Source organism: Trichomonas vaginalis, chromosome IV, assembly GCF_026262505.1.
Source record: "Trichomonas vaginalis G3 chromosome IV, whole genome shotgun sequence".
Taxonomy (NCBI): domain Eukaryota; phylum Parabasalia; order Trichomonadida; family Trichomonadidae; genus Trichomonas; species Trichomonas vaginalis.
Genome location: NC_067206.1, coordinates 15,863,742 through 15,880,369, shown reverse-complemented (window position 1 = coordinate 15,880,369; position 16,628 = coordinate 15,863,742). Strand labels below are relative to the sequence as shown.

General features: G+C 29.0%; 5 protein-coding genes and 4 pseudogenes across 9 annotated transcripts, besides 5 other annotated features; 5 read left to right on the top strand and 4 right to left on the bottom strand.

Annotated features, from left to right (window-relative positions):
• Positions 1-949: 949 nt before the first annotated feature.
• Positions 950-986: a mobile genetic element.
• Positions 950-986: a terminal%2Cinverted (terminal inverted repeat of Banshee-A3 transposon ID:TVAGG3_0102360).
• A 3,878-nt stretch (positions 987-4,864) lies between these two features.
• On the top strand, positions 4,865-5,221 carry TVAGG3_0102350 (annotated as a pseudogene). The gene has a single exon. A coding segment is annotated over exon 1 (357 nt).
• Positions 4,865-5,301: a mobile genetic element.
• Positions 5,274-5,301: a terminal%2Cinverted (terminal inverted repeat of Mariner transposon ID:TVAGG3_0102340).
• A 46-nt stretch (positions 5,302-5,347) lies between these two features.
• On the top strand, positions 5,348-5,712 carry TVAGG3_0102330 (DNA/RNA polymerases family; the record flags this gene model as incomplete). The annotated part of the gene is made up of 1 exon (XM_051222822.1): positions 5,348-5,712. A coding segment is annotated over one exon (365 nt), but the record flags the coding sequence as incomplete, so codon positions are not given.
• A 188-nt stretch (positions 5,713-5,900) lies between these two features.
• On the top strand, positions 5,901-6,430 carry TVAGG3_0102320 (uncharacterized protein; the record flags this gene model as incomplete). The annotated part of the gene is made up of 1 exon (XM_051222821.1): positions 5,901-6,065. A coding segment is annotated over one exon (165 nt), but the record flags the coding sequence as incomplete, so codon positions are not given.
• A 56-nt stretch (positions 6,431-6,486) lies between these two features.
• On the top strand, positions 6,487-6,939 carry TVAGG3_0102310 (uncharacterized protein; the record flags this gene model as incomplete). The annotated part of the gene is made up of 1 exon (XM_051222820.1): positions 6,487-6,939. One exon carries the CDS (start codon positions 6,487-6,489, stop codon positions 6,937-6,939), a length of 453 nt encoding a protein of 150 aa, XP_051107806.1.
• Positions 6,940-7,815: 876 nt separating this feature from the next.
• Positions 7,816-16,282: a mobile genetic element.
• Positions 8,573-8,892, top strand: TVAGG3_0102300 (annotated as a pseudogene). The gene has a single exon. A coding segment is annotated over exon 1 (320 nt).
• TVAGG3_0102290 (keratin-associated protein family) lies at positions 9,553-10,101 on the bottom strand (the record flags this gene model as incomplete). The annotated part of the gene is made up of 1 exon (XM_001328555.2): positions 9,553-10,101. One exon carries the CDS (start codon positions 10,099-10,101, stop codon positions 9,553-9,555), a length of 549 nt encoding a protein of 182 aa, XP_001328590.2.
• TVAGG3_0102280 lies at positions 10,794-11,968 on the bottom strand (annotated as a pseudogene). Its single transcript has one exon. A coding segment is annotated over exon 1 (1,175 nt).
• Positions 13,917-14,816, bottom strand: TVAGG3_0102270 (uncharacterized protein; the record flags this gene model as incomplete). The annotated part of the gene is made up of 1 exon (XM_051222819.1): positions 13,917-14,816. One exon carries the CDS (start codon positions 14,814-14,816, stop codon positions 13,917-13,919), a length of 900 nt encoding a protein of 299 aa, XP_051107805.1.
• On the bottom strand, positions 14,857-15,682 carry TVAGG3_0102260 (annotated as a pseudogene). Its single transcript has one exon. A coding segment is annotated over exon 1 (826 nt).
• Positions 16,283-16,628: the final 346 nt, after the last annotated feature.

The window sequence follows — 16,628 nt, the reverse complement described above, 5'->3', positions numbered from 1 at the left end:
AAACCTCAAAATTTACGAATATAATGAGTGGGAATATAATGCTTATCTATCATAAAACCATATGAAATATCAATTTTGCTTTACGCCTAATTTTTACGACAATTAGCAAAAAATGTTAAATGTAACACTCAGTCCATTTGAATATGAAAAATAAAATTGACTTTGATTAAATGTTTTTATTTATCATGCAATTCTTCTTGCGACCAAAGATTTGAATAAAAGTTCAAAAAATAAGATAGCTTAAAAAATAATATACGGTAGTGTTTACTAATAGATGAATAGTATATAAATTCTATTAAAATTGATTTGATCCAAAAAAATATAAAACCAAAAATAATTGTTATAATTTAAATGAAGAAGTAATTTAAAACGATTTTATTTATGATCAAATTTTATATATTTTTTTGGATCAAATCAATTTTAATAGAATTTATATACTATTCATCTATTAGTAAACACTACCGTATATTATTTTTTAAGCTATCTTATTTTTTGAAGTTTTATTCAAATCTTTGGTCGCAAGAAGAATTGCATGATAAATAAAAACATTTAATCAAAGTCAATTTTATTTTTCATATTCAAATGGACTGAGTGTTAACATTTAACATTTTTGCTAATTGTCGTCAAAAATTAGGCGTAAAGCAAAAATTGATATTTCATATGGTTTTATGATAGATAAGCATTATATTCCCACTCATTATATTCGTAAATTTTGAGGTTTATCCTTCGCTTTTAAGATCATTGAATTTGATTTTTATATAAAATAGTTATATATTAGAATAATATGAGTTTATGTGATATATTTTTCAGAAGATTTCATTCTATATGCCTATGAAAAGTACTCTCAAAACTAACTTTTTCCTAATTATAATTAAATCTAGAATATTGTATTATGCTTAGTATTATTTCATTTTTCTCATTCAATTTAGAATTTACAAATGTCAAAAAATTGAGAGCCGTCACTTTTGATGAATTTCTGTTTATTACAAAATAAATTTAAACCAGATTCAGAGGATGAATTTCATATAAAAATAAGAAGTTTGTTTGACCTTAAGAATGATTTATATATAAAAATAAAATAAACTTCTTACGAAAAATTAAAACTTAGTTATGTTTATTATATTTTATTTTATTTTGTATGAAATGAGCGTCAAAACTAAAACGTTAAAAATTAGGATTCACAAACGAGGAAATAAAGGATATATTAGAGGAGGTAGGTTATGAAGTTAATAAATATTATTAAGAAATTGTCAAAAAATTTGCCGAGTTATTAAATGATTTAGATTATGATGGAAAAATGAATAAAGATGATGTTATAATTTCTTATATCCCACATCTGAAGAAGAAAAACCTAAAGAACCTGATGTTTTCCCTGAATATTATGAAGAACGGATTAAAGATGATGAATACAATGAAATTGAAAGACTGAAAAAATAAGAGATGAAATAGATGAAAAATTTAAGGAATTAAGAGAAGTTGAAAAATATAATGAAAAAAGTAGAGGGTTTAATGAATTCCCAGCTTCAGAATCAAAAGTTCAGAAATCTCATGAAGAAAGATATAAAAATTATGTCTCAGAATCAACACAAAATTTATTAGATGGTGAAATAGACGAAACACTTTCAGAAGAAGGTACTAAATTTATTCGTAAACATAAGTTACAATTTATTGATAAGAAGAATACCCCTGTATCCTACTTTCACCACCTTAGATCCGAAAAATTCAAAAAGCTCCTAAAAACGTGACATATGCAACTAATACGATTAAGAAAGAAGATCAAATATTTCACAAATTATTATTTAAATAAATGCACAGGTGTTGATAAAGTTTTTATTATTAGATAAATATCAAAAGAAACCATTGGACCTATAAAATTTTATGTGATTGTGGTTTCATTGTTGAAGATACCAATAATGTTTCATATGAAAGAACAGCACTGAAGGAAGACGAAGTTGAAAGGTCTATACCATTCGTTATTAAGAACATAAAAGATATGAAAACTTATAAACATTATATTTATTCATTTATTTCAGAAAAATGGAAGCAACCCATAAAACATCTTCTCATCATTTATAGCTATTCATACATTCCTTTCAAAGTTGTGAAATTAAATAAGACAGGAATTAGATTTAATGTATCAGGGTACGCATTCTTGAGTAAATTAAAATGTATTCGTCACGTCGCAGATGATAAAAAATTTATGTGTTCTTAATTCATTTTATGGGCTATAAAAAATAAACTTTATTTTTATTTATTTTTTAATTTTTTATTCTTACATAAATGAACAAAAACGGAACAGCTAAAAAATGATAATCAAATTAGAGCAGAAGGTAGAAGGTTATTTAAACGCTTCTATAACATTCCTGATGTGTTAATCCTAAAACTCGTAGAAGCTATTTAAATGAAGCAATAGATGCATATGAAGGGTTTGACATTTCATCAGAAAGTGAGAGATTAGCGAGAATGTTAAATGTTAATATTGATTTCTATTATTGTGATCCTCAACCAGAAGACGTGGCATAAATAAGGTAGACTTTCATTAGTGGAATCAATAATGATAGATCCAGAATTTGAAACAGTAAATATTTTATTAACACAGAGTCCATGTGGAAAACTTCACGCTGACAGAATAACAACGTTGAAGCACTCACCGGCTAAAGTTTGTCCATATTGTAAAGAAGAAGTTTATTCTATCCGTGATGATCCAGAAGGAAAAACCAAAGAAGATTTTTAAAGCATTGTGAGAAATGTAAAGAAAATAATGGAAGATTAATTCAAGACGTTCAATTGCAAAACCCAGCAACCATATGCACCACATATTACGAAACAGAAGATATATCAGTGGTTATTAGCTCACAATTTGCAGAAATATTATAAACCGACAAGATATTATATTACTTTTGACTTCGAAACATTAGAGACTAAAGAAGAATTACAACTTTCTGAGTGTGCAACTTTGAACGCTACTTAAAACCATTCATTGTATCATCAACGTTAAATTAAATGATAAAACATATACGAGGAATTTTTTGCTTAACTTCGAGTGATTCTTTTATTTCTGATTGGATTGAGTTTTTATTTTCAACCTGTTCATTAGTTGTTGAATCAAATATTGAACAATATTAAGAATTAATGAAGCCGCAAACGGCAGGGAGTTTGTCCCATACATTAAATGAAAAACAGAAGGAAGCATTTAAAGAACTTCTAGATGAGGAATTCAATAAAGTGAATATCATAGGTTTTAATTCGGGAAAGTTTGATTTAAATTTAATTCTTCGTGATTTAAACACTGCAAAATGGAAAATAAAATCAATGCTGGGTTCATCTCACAATTTAAGCAAATCATTTGTAAAGAAAAACAAACGTTCCATATGAATTGAGATTTATTGACATCAGAAATTATATAGCGGGTGGGACATTAGACCAATTCACTCAAGATTTCGGAAACAATAAATCACGTGTTAAATCCTTTTTCCCTTATCAATTCATCACGTGGGAAAATTACGAAGAAGAATTATATAAAGTGGAACCATTCACTCAAGATTCATTTTATTCAGCATTAACTCAAGAAACTATATCAGATAGTGATTATCAAATATATCTCAATGATGCTAAAAACTTTAAGAATAGATTAGAATATTTTATTCATTATTGCAATAAAGATGTTGAAATTATGATTGACCCAATTGATAAAATTATTGAAGAAACATTTGTTTATAAAATTGACATGCTTCATAATTTTTCTTTATCATCGAATGCTTCAATGATTCGTTACGCTTTAGCATATAAAGACTTTAATCCTAATGAAAAATATCCTGAGGAAGAGATAGAATCAAGTTTTGAATTAACGAAAAAGTATTGGAAATATAAAATTGAATCATATAAGAAACAAGATGAAAAAGCAGAAAGAGATACTAAAAATAATGTTTCAATGGATGATTTTCAATACTATCACGATTTAATCCTTTCATCTAAATGCAAAATGTGTGGTAAAGCGTTTACATATGCAAATAAACCAACATTGGATAGAAATGATAATGAAAAACCACATACCAAAGAAAATTGTCAGTTAATGTGTTGTTATTGCAATGTCGTAAAATCAAATAAAGATGAAAATGTTCAACGTTTAAGAATCAATTTAAGAAATTATGCATTAAAAAATAATTTACCAATGACTTTAGATTCAGTTGAAGCTTATCACATTCTCCGTAATGGAATTACTGGTGGTCTATCAAATGTTCAACATCGTGTTAATCTTAAAGGAATCACGCACATTAATAAACTTTCATATAATCCAGAAACTAAAACTGTATCAAATGAGGACACCACCAACATTATGACTCATTTCGTTGGAGTTGACTTTAATTCATTATATCCTTCATCATTTTCATCTAATCCTCATGATTTCATTCAATATACTGACCATAAAATGTATATGCCGGGAAGATTGAATGGTGTTATCATTTGTGATACAGCAACAAAGAAAGCAAAAGCACTGGGAATAATTAAGAAGAAAAATACTTTATTCGTGGCTGAAGAAAAGGGTCACATTGATGAAAAATACATTAATGATTACATAAACTTTTTACCGATAATAAGAAACTTAGATATTATCACAGATGAAAAAACAATTGGCAGTTTTATGTATAATTACATGAAATCAAACAATCTACCAGTTGACCAGAAACAGGGGAAATTAACTCAGTTAGCATCAACACACAACCAATATCAACCATTTTCTTCTTATTATCTTTGGTATCTAATAGACAGATTTCATTTTATCATTGATGACATTCAATCAATTTTAACATTTACTAAAAACACTTGTTTTAATGAATTTGCGAACGAATTTATGAACGAAAGACAAATTATCAATTCTGATGAGTTTGAGAAATCCAAACAACAAAAACAAAAGTTTGCAATTCATTTTGATAATTCAAGGGTTCACAAAAGTCATAAGGTAATGAATTACTTGGTGGAAAACAATGTCAAAGTTGTTCCAAACCCAATTTATTCACCTGATATTGCACCCTCTGACTTTTATTTATTCAGCACGCTAAAAAAGAGAGCTGAAGGACGCGAATTCGCGAGTCCAGATGATCTTGAAAATTTTGTAAGAGAGCAATTTGAGCAATTTTCTCATGATGATTTAAAGCGTGTCTTTCAAGCCTGGATCGATCGCTGCGAACGCGTGATTGAATCCAATGGTGATTATATTTAAATAAACTTTATATATATGTAACTTGTTTATTTCTATTCGCAGTATTCAGGTTTGTGCTAAACACACCTTTGGACACCCTATATTATCATAGATGAAAAAACAATTGGCAGTTTTATGTATAATTACATGAAATCAAACAATCTACCAGTTGACCAGAAACAGAGGAAATTAACTCAGTTAGCATCAACACACAACCAATATCAACCATTTTCTTCTTATTATCTTTGGTATCTAATAGACAGATTTCATTTTATCATTGATGACATTCAATCAATTTTAACATTTACTAAAAACACTTGTTTTAATGAATTTGCGAACGAATTTATGAACGAAAGACAAAAGGCTGAATTAGAAGGAAATAAAGGAAAAAGTTTATTTTGCAAGATTTCACTTAATGGATCATATGGTTACGATGCAATGAATACGCAAAATTACGCAAAGACTAAAATAATGAATGCACAGAAGGCACGCGTTGCATGTATGTCAAATAAGTTTAAAAACATAAGAGAAATAGGTGAAGATACATATCAAGTGATGCTTAAAGATAGATTTTATAGATGTGATACATGTTTACAAGAGGCATTCTTCACTTTAGATAATGCTAAATACTGGTATTTGGTTTTCATTTATGATTTTATGTATAAATGCATGAATGTTAATCGTTTTCATTTCATTGAAGGTGATACTGATTCATCTTATTGGGCAATCGCTGGCGACCCAAATCTTCCTAACACTCAAGCATTTCAAGCAATTGTTACCGATAAACAATTTTATGATAAAAACATTTTCAAATTCGCACCATTTGATTTCTTCTGTTTTGATGAGAAATTTAAACCTAAATTAAAGAATAAAGCTGAAGAAAAAGCACATGAGAAGAAGTTATTGGGTTTAGCAATTGAGAAACAAGGTGATAACATGGTTGCTTTATGCCCTAAGTGTTATACATCATTCAACGGTTCAATTGATGGAAGTGATTTTAAAAAGATTGCACAAAAAATGAAAGGTGTTAGTTTACGACAAAATAAACAATTAACACCTAAAAATTATTTGGATATAATAAATGATAAAGTGATATTTGATGGTCAGAATATTAATTTACAACTTAAAAACGGGTCAATGACTCGCTTAACAATCGGTAAGACTGCATTAACAGGAGCACACACTAAGGCTGTATGTTGTGAAAATGGATGTTGTATGCCATTTATTTAATACAATTTAAAAACGTAGGGGTTGAGTCATGAATTTAAAATTTTATTTTTAATAAAATGCCACAGAAGAGACAAAAGGAACCGAATAGATTTATACCAAATGGTTTTAACTTTCAGATTCCAAATAATCAACCGCAACGAATTTTTCAAATCCCACCACAGCATCAACAGCAGCAACAACGACCACCACCACAACGTCAACGGAGAAGAACATTCACCCCTGAAGAAAGAAATTTCAATAATTTGATGCGTCAACAAAATCAAGGTTTGAGATTTTATCCGGGCAGTAATGGTATACATATAAGGCATCCAAATTTAGATAGAAGATATACCGCTGAGATTCATATTTTACCTAATAATACGATTAATTTTGCTGGATTTTATGATCATCATCAGGAAATCTGGACTCCACCATTTGATACCGTTTTAGAAGGAGGAACCGTTAATGATGCGATTCAATATGTAAATAATGGTTTTGATACTATGATTCAAAGAGGTGGGCACCCTTAAAACATTTATTTTATTTTTATATAAATGGATAACGCAGATTTAGAAAATTTAATTGATGATTTAGTACTTAATCAAAATTTTCTTAATTATTATGAATTAAAATCATATCTCCAAAAACATAATAAAAATATAACGGGTGATGATATGGATTATTATTATTCATATTATAAAAATGAAATTTTGAAATATCATGATAAAATAATTTCTGAAATTAAAGACAAAATTAAAAATAATGAATATACAAAGGGAAAAACTAAATCACAACTTAAACAGTTGAAAGATTTCAAAAATAAAGTATTAACAGAAGAAGATATTGATGAATTATATAAATTATATAATCCTGAGCCGCAAAAGCCAAAGGAACAAAAACAAAAGAAGAAAAAGCCGAAAACAACACCAAAAGAGAAAGTAGCAAATGTTCAACAGCTAAAGGTGCAAAACGCCCAGGTCCTTCAGACCATAAATGAAGCACAAGCTTTAATTTATGATTCATTAGTTAAACCATATTCAGCCCGACTTTTAAATGAAGATCAACTTTTGGAATTCATCCTTCAACATAAACTCGAAGCGGGAAAGTATATCAAACCTTTATATACAGCATATTTAAAACAAATGAATAGAATACATCCAGAATTAATGAAAGGAAAATCAACAACTAAAACTTCATCATCCAAAATCAAAGCAGATAAAATTAAACCACTTGCAACACCAAAACCTCCAACGACAGTACCTCCTCCTTCAGTTAATCCTTCATCATTCACTTTATTATATCCATTTCAAACATTAAAGAAGCAAAAAGATTTTAAAAAGGATTTCAAGATATTAAATAAACCAATTGACCCGAAAATTCAACCGTTAAAGGAAAAATTTAGTCGCCCTTCATTTGCACCATATCCATATTCATACGAAATCGATCATCTGGAATATTCAAAAGGAAACGTTACTTATTTATTTGCCATTAACATTAACACTAGATATTTATATTGCATTCCAGTGAAAGGGAAAACAGAACAGGAAACAAGAAGAGCTATTCAATACTTACTAGATCATGAAAGAGTAGATAATATAAGGGGTGATGGTGATAAAGGATTTCAGGCAGCTATGGCTCATTATTTCCCACAAATTAATTTTTACTTCTCATCTTCTCCATATACGTTTCATAATAAAATAGTTGATGCGGTAATGAGAACTCTTAGAGATGCGTTAGGGGTTAACGGTCAGATATACTGGGATGGAAATCATGACTCCATCATACAGCAGTTAGTATATTATTACAATAATACATGGCATAGAACTATAAACATGAAACCAGTGGAAATGAAAAATGATATTTCAAAAGAATGGGAATATATTAGAAAGCAAATGGAAAGGTTAAATGATGTTAAACGTGAACAAATTAATTCGGGGCTCATGAATTTTAAACAAGGGGATAAAGTTTTGATTCATCTCGATTATGGAAAAACTGATAAATCAATGACAAAAAGAAGACGAAGATTTGACACAATAGCTGAATTTGTTAGATATATTAACGGCAATGCATTAGTTGAAGTTGACAATAAATTAATAGAAATTCCGATTTATTTTATTACTCCATTATATTTAAATAATATTTAATTTTTTTATTTCGTAAGAAATGAGTGACAACAAAGCAGCCAAGAGTCCTGATTCAATTAAGATTCAGAGTCCAGACAATGAATATAAAAAGAAACTAAACAGAATTAAATCAAAAATATGCTATTACAAAAAGAAGCCGCAATGCGGTGGGCTGATGCCCATAAAACTAAAGTAATTGAAAACGATAAAGAGAGGAAAGAAATAATCGAAAAATTAGAAACTTACCGTTCAATCCTTAAACTGAGTGAAGCAAAAATAAAAGAATTTAATAGAATAAATAAATTGATTGGAAGAGATGAATTTAATAAAGATGAATTTTTAAACTCAATCCAAATTTAATTTTTATTCCTCTTCGACAACGTCTCTTCGAGACGCCGAACCCTTCTGGGTTCTTCTTTCCATCATTACTGCATAACCGCATCTTCTCGGTTTTCGTGGTTTGTTGTTTTTAATTCGTTCTTGCATCATTTTTATCATTTCCTCCCTTGTTATGATTCGTGGTAAATTTTGAGCTTGTGGGGTATCCATTTATATAAAAATAAAATTTTGTTATCAGTTATTTTATCATCATTTTATTAAGTTCATCTTTAGTTAATTTGAATGGATTCGCTAATGTTCCACCTTGAGCCACAACACTTGCCCCGGCTAATTGTGAAGAACCTGGGATAAGTACTCCATGAAATGATTTCATTGGTATCATTAATTTAGAAATAGTTGGCTTAATTAATTTTGTCATTTATGATAAAAATAAAATTGCATAATTTAAATTTTTTTCTTTCTCATTTTCTCATTTCTCATTTTTCTCTTTTTCATTCTGTTTTGGTTTCAGCAACTTTTCAAGTTGTTGTCTTGTCAGTAACTTTAATTTTAACTTTGGATCAAATATTGGGTTTCCATCTTTATCTCTTCCAATAACACCATATGGTAGAATCTTCATTTATACTAAAATAAAAATTTAAATTATGCCGTTCTAAAGTTTGTGAAACAAACATTGAGCGTTCATTGAACGCGAAACCATGCATAAACTGTCATATAAGGTGGCATGTAATCTGTACCTCTTCCTGTCGTTTGTGTATATCCTGAAACGTTATGTGAATGTGTACCTGAACCGTTTGAAGTATATCCTTCATTCCATCTATTTTTATTACCGTACCAATATTTACCCCTGCTAGCGTCTCTATCAGACCATCCATCAGGAAATCCATTATTTCCATCAGGATATTCAAACGAATTAGTATAAGTATGACTATGCCAGCCCGAGTCTTGAGTGTTTAAATTAACATAATGACTATGAGCAGGTAAATTTTCGCCAGTAATCTTTTTACTTCCACCGGTTTGTTTTGAACTATTAGCACAGTAGAGGAAACGATCGGTTATTTGTTGCCATGTACCGAAACCGAATACATCAGCTGGATTTGTTGAATTCATTGATGTATATATTGAACCAATGGGGTAAATCATCTCAAGAATTGTATTTAATCCATTATGAATATTGAATTTATTATATAATATTGAAACTGGGTAAGAAATTAAAATTGGTCTTGTCATCAATATTAACGTATTATTTTTGAAAATTGCTTTTCTAACATCTTGAAATTTTGTGATTTCAGACCAGTTTCTTCCATCACTACTGATATTTACTAAATCACCACATCCTAAAGCAATGAAATACCCATCAATATAAAATAAATTAGTAAATCTATAATTTCGAGTAAGTTTTGGAGTGAATGAATAAACCAATTCCCAACTTGGTGTTTTCTCTGGATCCTGTGAAAAATCTTGTGATAAATAAATATGTCTGTTATAACTTACAGGATATGAATAGACCATACCACCTGAAACAAGAACACAAACATTTGAAGCATAACATAAAGCTTCAATGTCTCCATCAGCTTGAAAAATTTGTTCAAAACGACCAAATGGTATTGAATATGATCTATAAATTTTATCATTTTGTAGGATAAAATACATGTTGTTAATGTAATACCACTTACTTGTATAATCAATTTCCAAATCTGATGACATCATACTAAACATATAATAATTTATCCCATCCTCACTAATGAAAATTTGATTGACTTCATAAATTAGTACCCATTTATTATTAACGCATCTAATAGGATTATTTGGATATTTAAATTTAGCATCTTGATTTAAATTACATTTGAACCATTGGATACAATCGAATGAATAACAAGGGCAAAAATCATCTCCAACCGTTATCATTCCCATAAATTTACCGTTATTATATTCAACATATAAAATTCTTGGATTAATGATTGGCTTTCGTGTATCAGGATTCCAAACAGATGGAGTAAATGATTCATAGTTTTTAAAATCATTTGTTTTAAAATAATAAAGCACTCCAGCTGTATAAAATAAATACATGGTCACTCCATCGAAACATATCCATTCAAAAGAATCTATATCAAAGGTTTTATCTGATGATTTCATAAAATTTAAAAATGGTGGAGTAAAATAGACCTCTGATTGTTTTATTTCTTCATTAACAAATGATATATCAGCTTTCTTTGCTAACTCAGTATTAATGAATGAAATAACTTTTTCCTTATCTGCTTTCTTCTCTAACTCATCGTTAACATAAGTTTTATCTGCTTTAAGGTCTAAACATCCTGAAACCCATTCTGTATCAGCTTTAACTTTAAAAGTCTCCAATGTCCATTCATGATACCCTTCAACCTTTTCTTTAATTTCATTATCTTTTTCATCAACATAAACCAAATTTGCCTTCTTATTTAATTCCTGGTCAACATAACTTTTAACTGCTTTTTGATTAATTACTCTTGAATTTTCATTAACTCTGAAATTTAAATTATCATAATTACTTTTAACTGTTGCATTTGTTTGATTAATTCTGTTATTTAATTCATCGAATTGAACATGTGTATGATCAACATCTGCTTTCTTATTTAACTCGGTATTTACATAAACTAAATCTGCTTTCTTATTTAATTCAGTATTAACGTATTCCTTATCTACCTTCTTCATTAATTCAGTATTAACGTATTCCTTATCTACCTTCTTCATTAACTCACTATCCACATATTCCTTATCCACCTTCTTCATTATGTCATTTAGGAAACCTTCTATGAATTCCTCATTTAAATTAAATCTTCCAATCTTCAAAACTTTAGGAAATGCATTTAATGCGTAATATCTCTGTTCTTCTGGTGGAATTGATGTTATATCATCCGTTATTCCTTTAATTTTTGAATTCATAAATAAAATTTCTTTTATATTTGATATCACTGCACCACCTTTGCAAACGAATTCGAAATGGTCATTTTTCAATACTATCTCCAAATTTCCATATTTCAACCTTTGCGTTTGTTCTGCCGTCTTTGAATTATATGCATATGTGGCGTATGGTAATAAGTTGCTGTTGTTTAATCATTTATTACGATTTAAAAATAAATATTTAATCCGTTATCTCATCAGCTATTTTCTCTATTTGAAATTGCCATAATATTTCATTCATAAATTCTAAATCACAATCAAATAGGTCAGTTATTCTAAATTTAATATTTGATAAATCTTTTGAATGAAGAATAAATGAATTCCCGGATAATTGAAACGGATATGATAAAGAAAATGTGTTTAAGTTGATGGATAAAATGTTTTGTATTGATGGGTAAGAGTTAGGGTCTAATGTTTGATGTGAAAATCTCATTGGGGTATTAACTTTATCACATTTGATTAAAATGAAATTGGAACCAGTGTCAGAATACAAAACATCCCCAACATCTTTTTCAAAATTTAATATCCCCAACAATGAACGAAGATGAGGAGTACAAAATTTAATTTTCAGCGGAAATTTAATAAGGTTATTTATTTCATCAAGTTCAAAAAGTTTATCAGGTTTTGATTTAAAATTTTCTTCATACCATACGATAAATGATTCATTTAAATAACTTAAAATCATGTTAATATCCCATTTCGCTATCACATTATTTATATACATATCATACGTTTTTTCAAGGTCTACGACCCGCCGCTATGCGGCTCATGGTCATCTTTAATAAATGATATATAATCTGAAGGGTCTAAAAGAATGGGATTAAATTTACCACTCACAGAAACGAGAGTAACATTATAAATTCCGCTAACTGTTAAATTTAATTCACAGTTATTATTCGAAATAATATTGATAATTGACATTTTTTATTACGATTAAAAATATGGTAAAGCGTTATTTTCCAGTGATAAATAAAACTAGAATAAGATTACCTCAAGAATTCATAAATTCAACGAATAAGAAATTCATTCATGTTATAAATTTTAGTGTTTTCAGAAAATATGAGTCAGTGTCATATTCATCAACAGGTTATATTTCACTTCATTCAAATTTAGTTCAATCAAACCCATATAATGACCATTTCATAAGATTTTCAGATGGTATTAAAAATGTAATTGATAGATTAAAATATGAACAGATTGACAATATCGAATTTTTGGAATTTTGGTTTAAATATCCCGATGGAAAAAAGATTGAAGTTAAAGATAAAGCTGATACTATAACAAAAACAATTACAATGACCGATCCGGATAGTGGGGAACAAAAAGAAATAAAACAAACGATAGAAACTGGTGAAAGGTCAATTATTATTGATTATGATTCAAAGGATTATTATTCGATAATGTTAATGCTTGAATATTAAATAGCCTTAACAAAGAATTTTTCAAGTGATATTTTATATTCATCAACTATTTTATTATAAATATCATTATATGTTAAATGAAGTTCAGTTGTTGTTCCGTTCTTTGATATCTTAATTGTGCTAATATCCTTTATAGGATTTATTTTTGCAACTGTTCCGCAGCATGAAACCTCATCATCTATGAAAAATTGAATCTTAACGTCTGAATCTTGAACATCACAAAGAATGGCGATAATGTGAATTAATGATTCATAAGGTAAAATAATTAAACCGGATTGATCAATTAAATTTATTATTGAATCATAATTATTAATTATTATATCACGGTAAATTTTCATTAATTCAGAATTAATGTCTATTTTATATGGGTTATCAAGTGGTGCGGGTATGTTGGATAAGTGGGAATTTCAACAGGTTCTTTACCGGGTTCAGATAAAATGATTGGGTCTCCATCTTCTTTATTTTGCTCCTCCTCCTTTTTCGGTAAGTCACGAGTTAATAAATTTGGTTGAGTTGCTGACCTTGTTAATTCAGGGCTAACATTAACTTTAACATTTTGAATAATTCGTGATTTATCATCATTTACGTTATAACCAACCGTAATCTCTGCTTTTGCGTTAGTGTTCTTTTGACTAGTGAAACGTCTTCTCATTTATAATCGAATAAAAAAATATATTTAAACTTTTATTTTGCTGGAAGTTTTGAATCTATTATTCCCTGTATTTGTTCTTGAAGTTGATTTTTAGCTGGTTCATTGTAATTAATAGACCTAATATATTCATTAATTGCATTCTTATAATCATCTGATTTCTCAAATTTTCTTTTATCTGATTCCTTAACTAAATCATAAGTTAAACCTCGTTGCTGATATAATGGTTTCTTAATTAAATCTTTGAATGCTTGAGATAAAGCACCTGATGCAATTCTTGCTACTATAATTGGTTGGAATTGCTGTTTAAGTTCATCTTTAACATTTGCGAAAACTGGATCGAATAAAGCAACTTTAAAGAATTTCTTAGCTGAAATTTCAGGTCTAATATTTGCATATTGACCATCAAACTGGTTAGAATATCGTGGTAATCCATCCGGTCCCTCTTCAATAGCATTTAATTCTTCATTGAAATAAGAATATGGATTATAACGGTATGAATTAATTGGACCATTTTCACCTTCTCCAATGTATTGTTTAACAGCTTTTCCATTTTCATCAAATTGCATAGGATAACGTTCATTATATGCTTTACGTTTAGGATAATCAGTTATAGTTAATTTATAACCATTTATGACTTTAATATTACCTTGACCATCAGTAACGAAAACTTCATTTATACCATCAGGTTTTCCATTTGGACCCGTAATGTCTGCTTCGTGTGCTTCCCAATTTGGACCTTGACGTTTGGCATATGCTTGAGCTTCTGGTAATGTTAAAACGTTTCTCATTTGTTTAACATCTTTTTGAAGACCAGCAACAATATGAACTAATTCTTTCATTCCATCAGGAACTTTCATAGTTCTATTATATGCACCCTTTTTGTTTGTTCCTTGTTTTAATGGAACCTGTAGAAGATTTGCTATTTCTGTCATGTTTAATTATAAATAAAAAATAAAAATTAATTATAAAAAGTTAATCAAATTTAACACTCCTTTATTTAAATCAACTATTATTTTTCCATGTTCACCTAATTGCTGATATTGTGTGTAAAGTTCATTAATGCTCATTGGTAAATTCACTTGATAAAGCATAACGTTCAACTGTTGACGACTAAACCCACTGAAAATGAAAAGGTTGATAGATTTGATTTAATGTTTGTGCTTAATGCTTTGAAGTATTGAACAGCCATGAAGAATGAACACTGAATGTGTCGACATTGAGTTAATAACTGATTAAAATATGATTTCTCATTTGTTATTAGTTTTGATTTCACTGCATCATCTAGAAAAATGAGTGAATGCAAAAATTCTCTATCAAAATTTGAAATAGAAAGTGTTTCAAATAATTCATCCCGTTGTTTATCAATAATTTTATCCTCTAATCCTTGCTTCTTGATTGTATTATATAATTCTTTATACATTAAAAAGTTTTTTAAATAATCTTCTGCTTCTTCTTGTGATAAATAAATAATTGGAATTTTGATTAAATGCTTTAAAGATTCAAATGTATCATCTGAAGGTGAACCTGAACGGTTGATATAAATTAACACATGTGAATAGGGGGAAGTGTTAGCAATAATGATAATTTGTTTTAATATCGTTAATGTTTTACCTTTATTTTGTTTACCAATTGCTGCAGTGATTGAATTTAAGTAACATTCAGAATATGGAATTTTCATTAATTTTTCCTTAGATAGAGCATTTCTATTATCACTCAATGCTTCATTAATCATATCATCTATGTATGTATTATATACTCCTGCTAATTCTTCATAAGGAGTGTATGAATTTAAATCCATTTAATCAAAAATAAATTTATAATTTTAAACATTTCTATTCATCAATATTTCATCATATGAACTTCTATACTGTGGTGGTGTACCTGTTGGATGATATTTCAAACCTTCATCCGGTGTCCATGTCCAATATGTAGTCCTAGTAAACCAAACCTGAGGAGGATTTGTCACCTTTGAACAGTAAGTGTCATTTTCACCCTGAATGATTGGATAAGCTTTCACTTGTACTGTAACTTGTGAGTTGAAAGTTTCTAATCCATCAAAGAATATACCCGCTCCATCACGTTGAACTGGAATAGTGCATAAGAATGAAGTTTGGTCTTTCCATGTTCTAGCTAATGGCGTGCCATCATCTGCATTCAGTGGTCTAGTTAATGAGTCCTCGTATTCTTCTGTGCATTCATTCACTCCATCTAAATCAGAAGCTTGAAGCATACGTGTAAAGAATATGTCGCCCACTGTGGTCATCGCTTGATCGGGGAAGTTTCTGGAATCTATAGTGACCTGAAGACCTCGAAGCATTGGATTTTCTAAAACCGTTCTTTGCATTGCATTCTTCGGAAATGCTAACACAACATCTGTAACATTATGAAGAGCGTATGAGAAATCTGAGCTAATACCTTCAGGAGTGATGCAACCTCCATTTAGTGAACGAACGTCAATATGTTGAGCTGGAATCATGAATGGATCTTCCTTACTGAATAAACGTGGTATTGCTTTAACTGATTCTTCAATTAAACCGTATCCTGGTGTAATGCATTTATCCTCTAAAACTTCCATCTTTGTGCATGAAATAATAACGTCATCAACTGTTGCGTCAGCAGATGTAGCGGCTAAGCTTGTAATTAATTTGGCAGGAAGTCCGATTTGTTGGAATTTGCGATCATATTTATAAACATGATTCATAATCTTTTCATAATTTTCATCAGTTATCTTTTCATAAACGTAA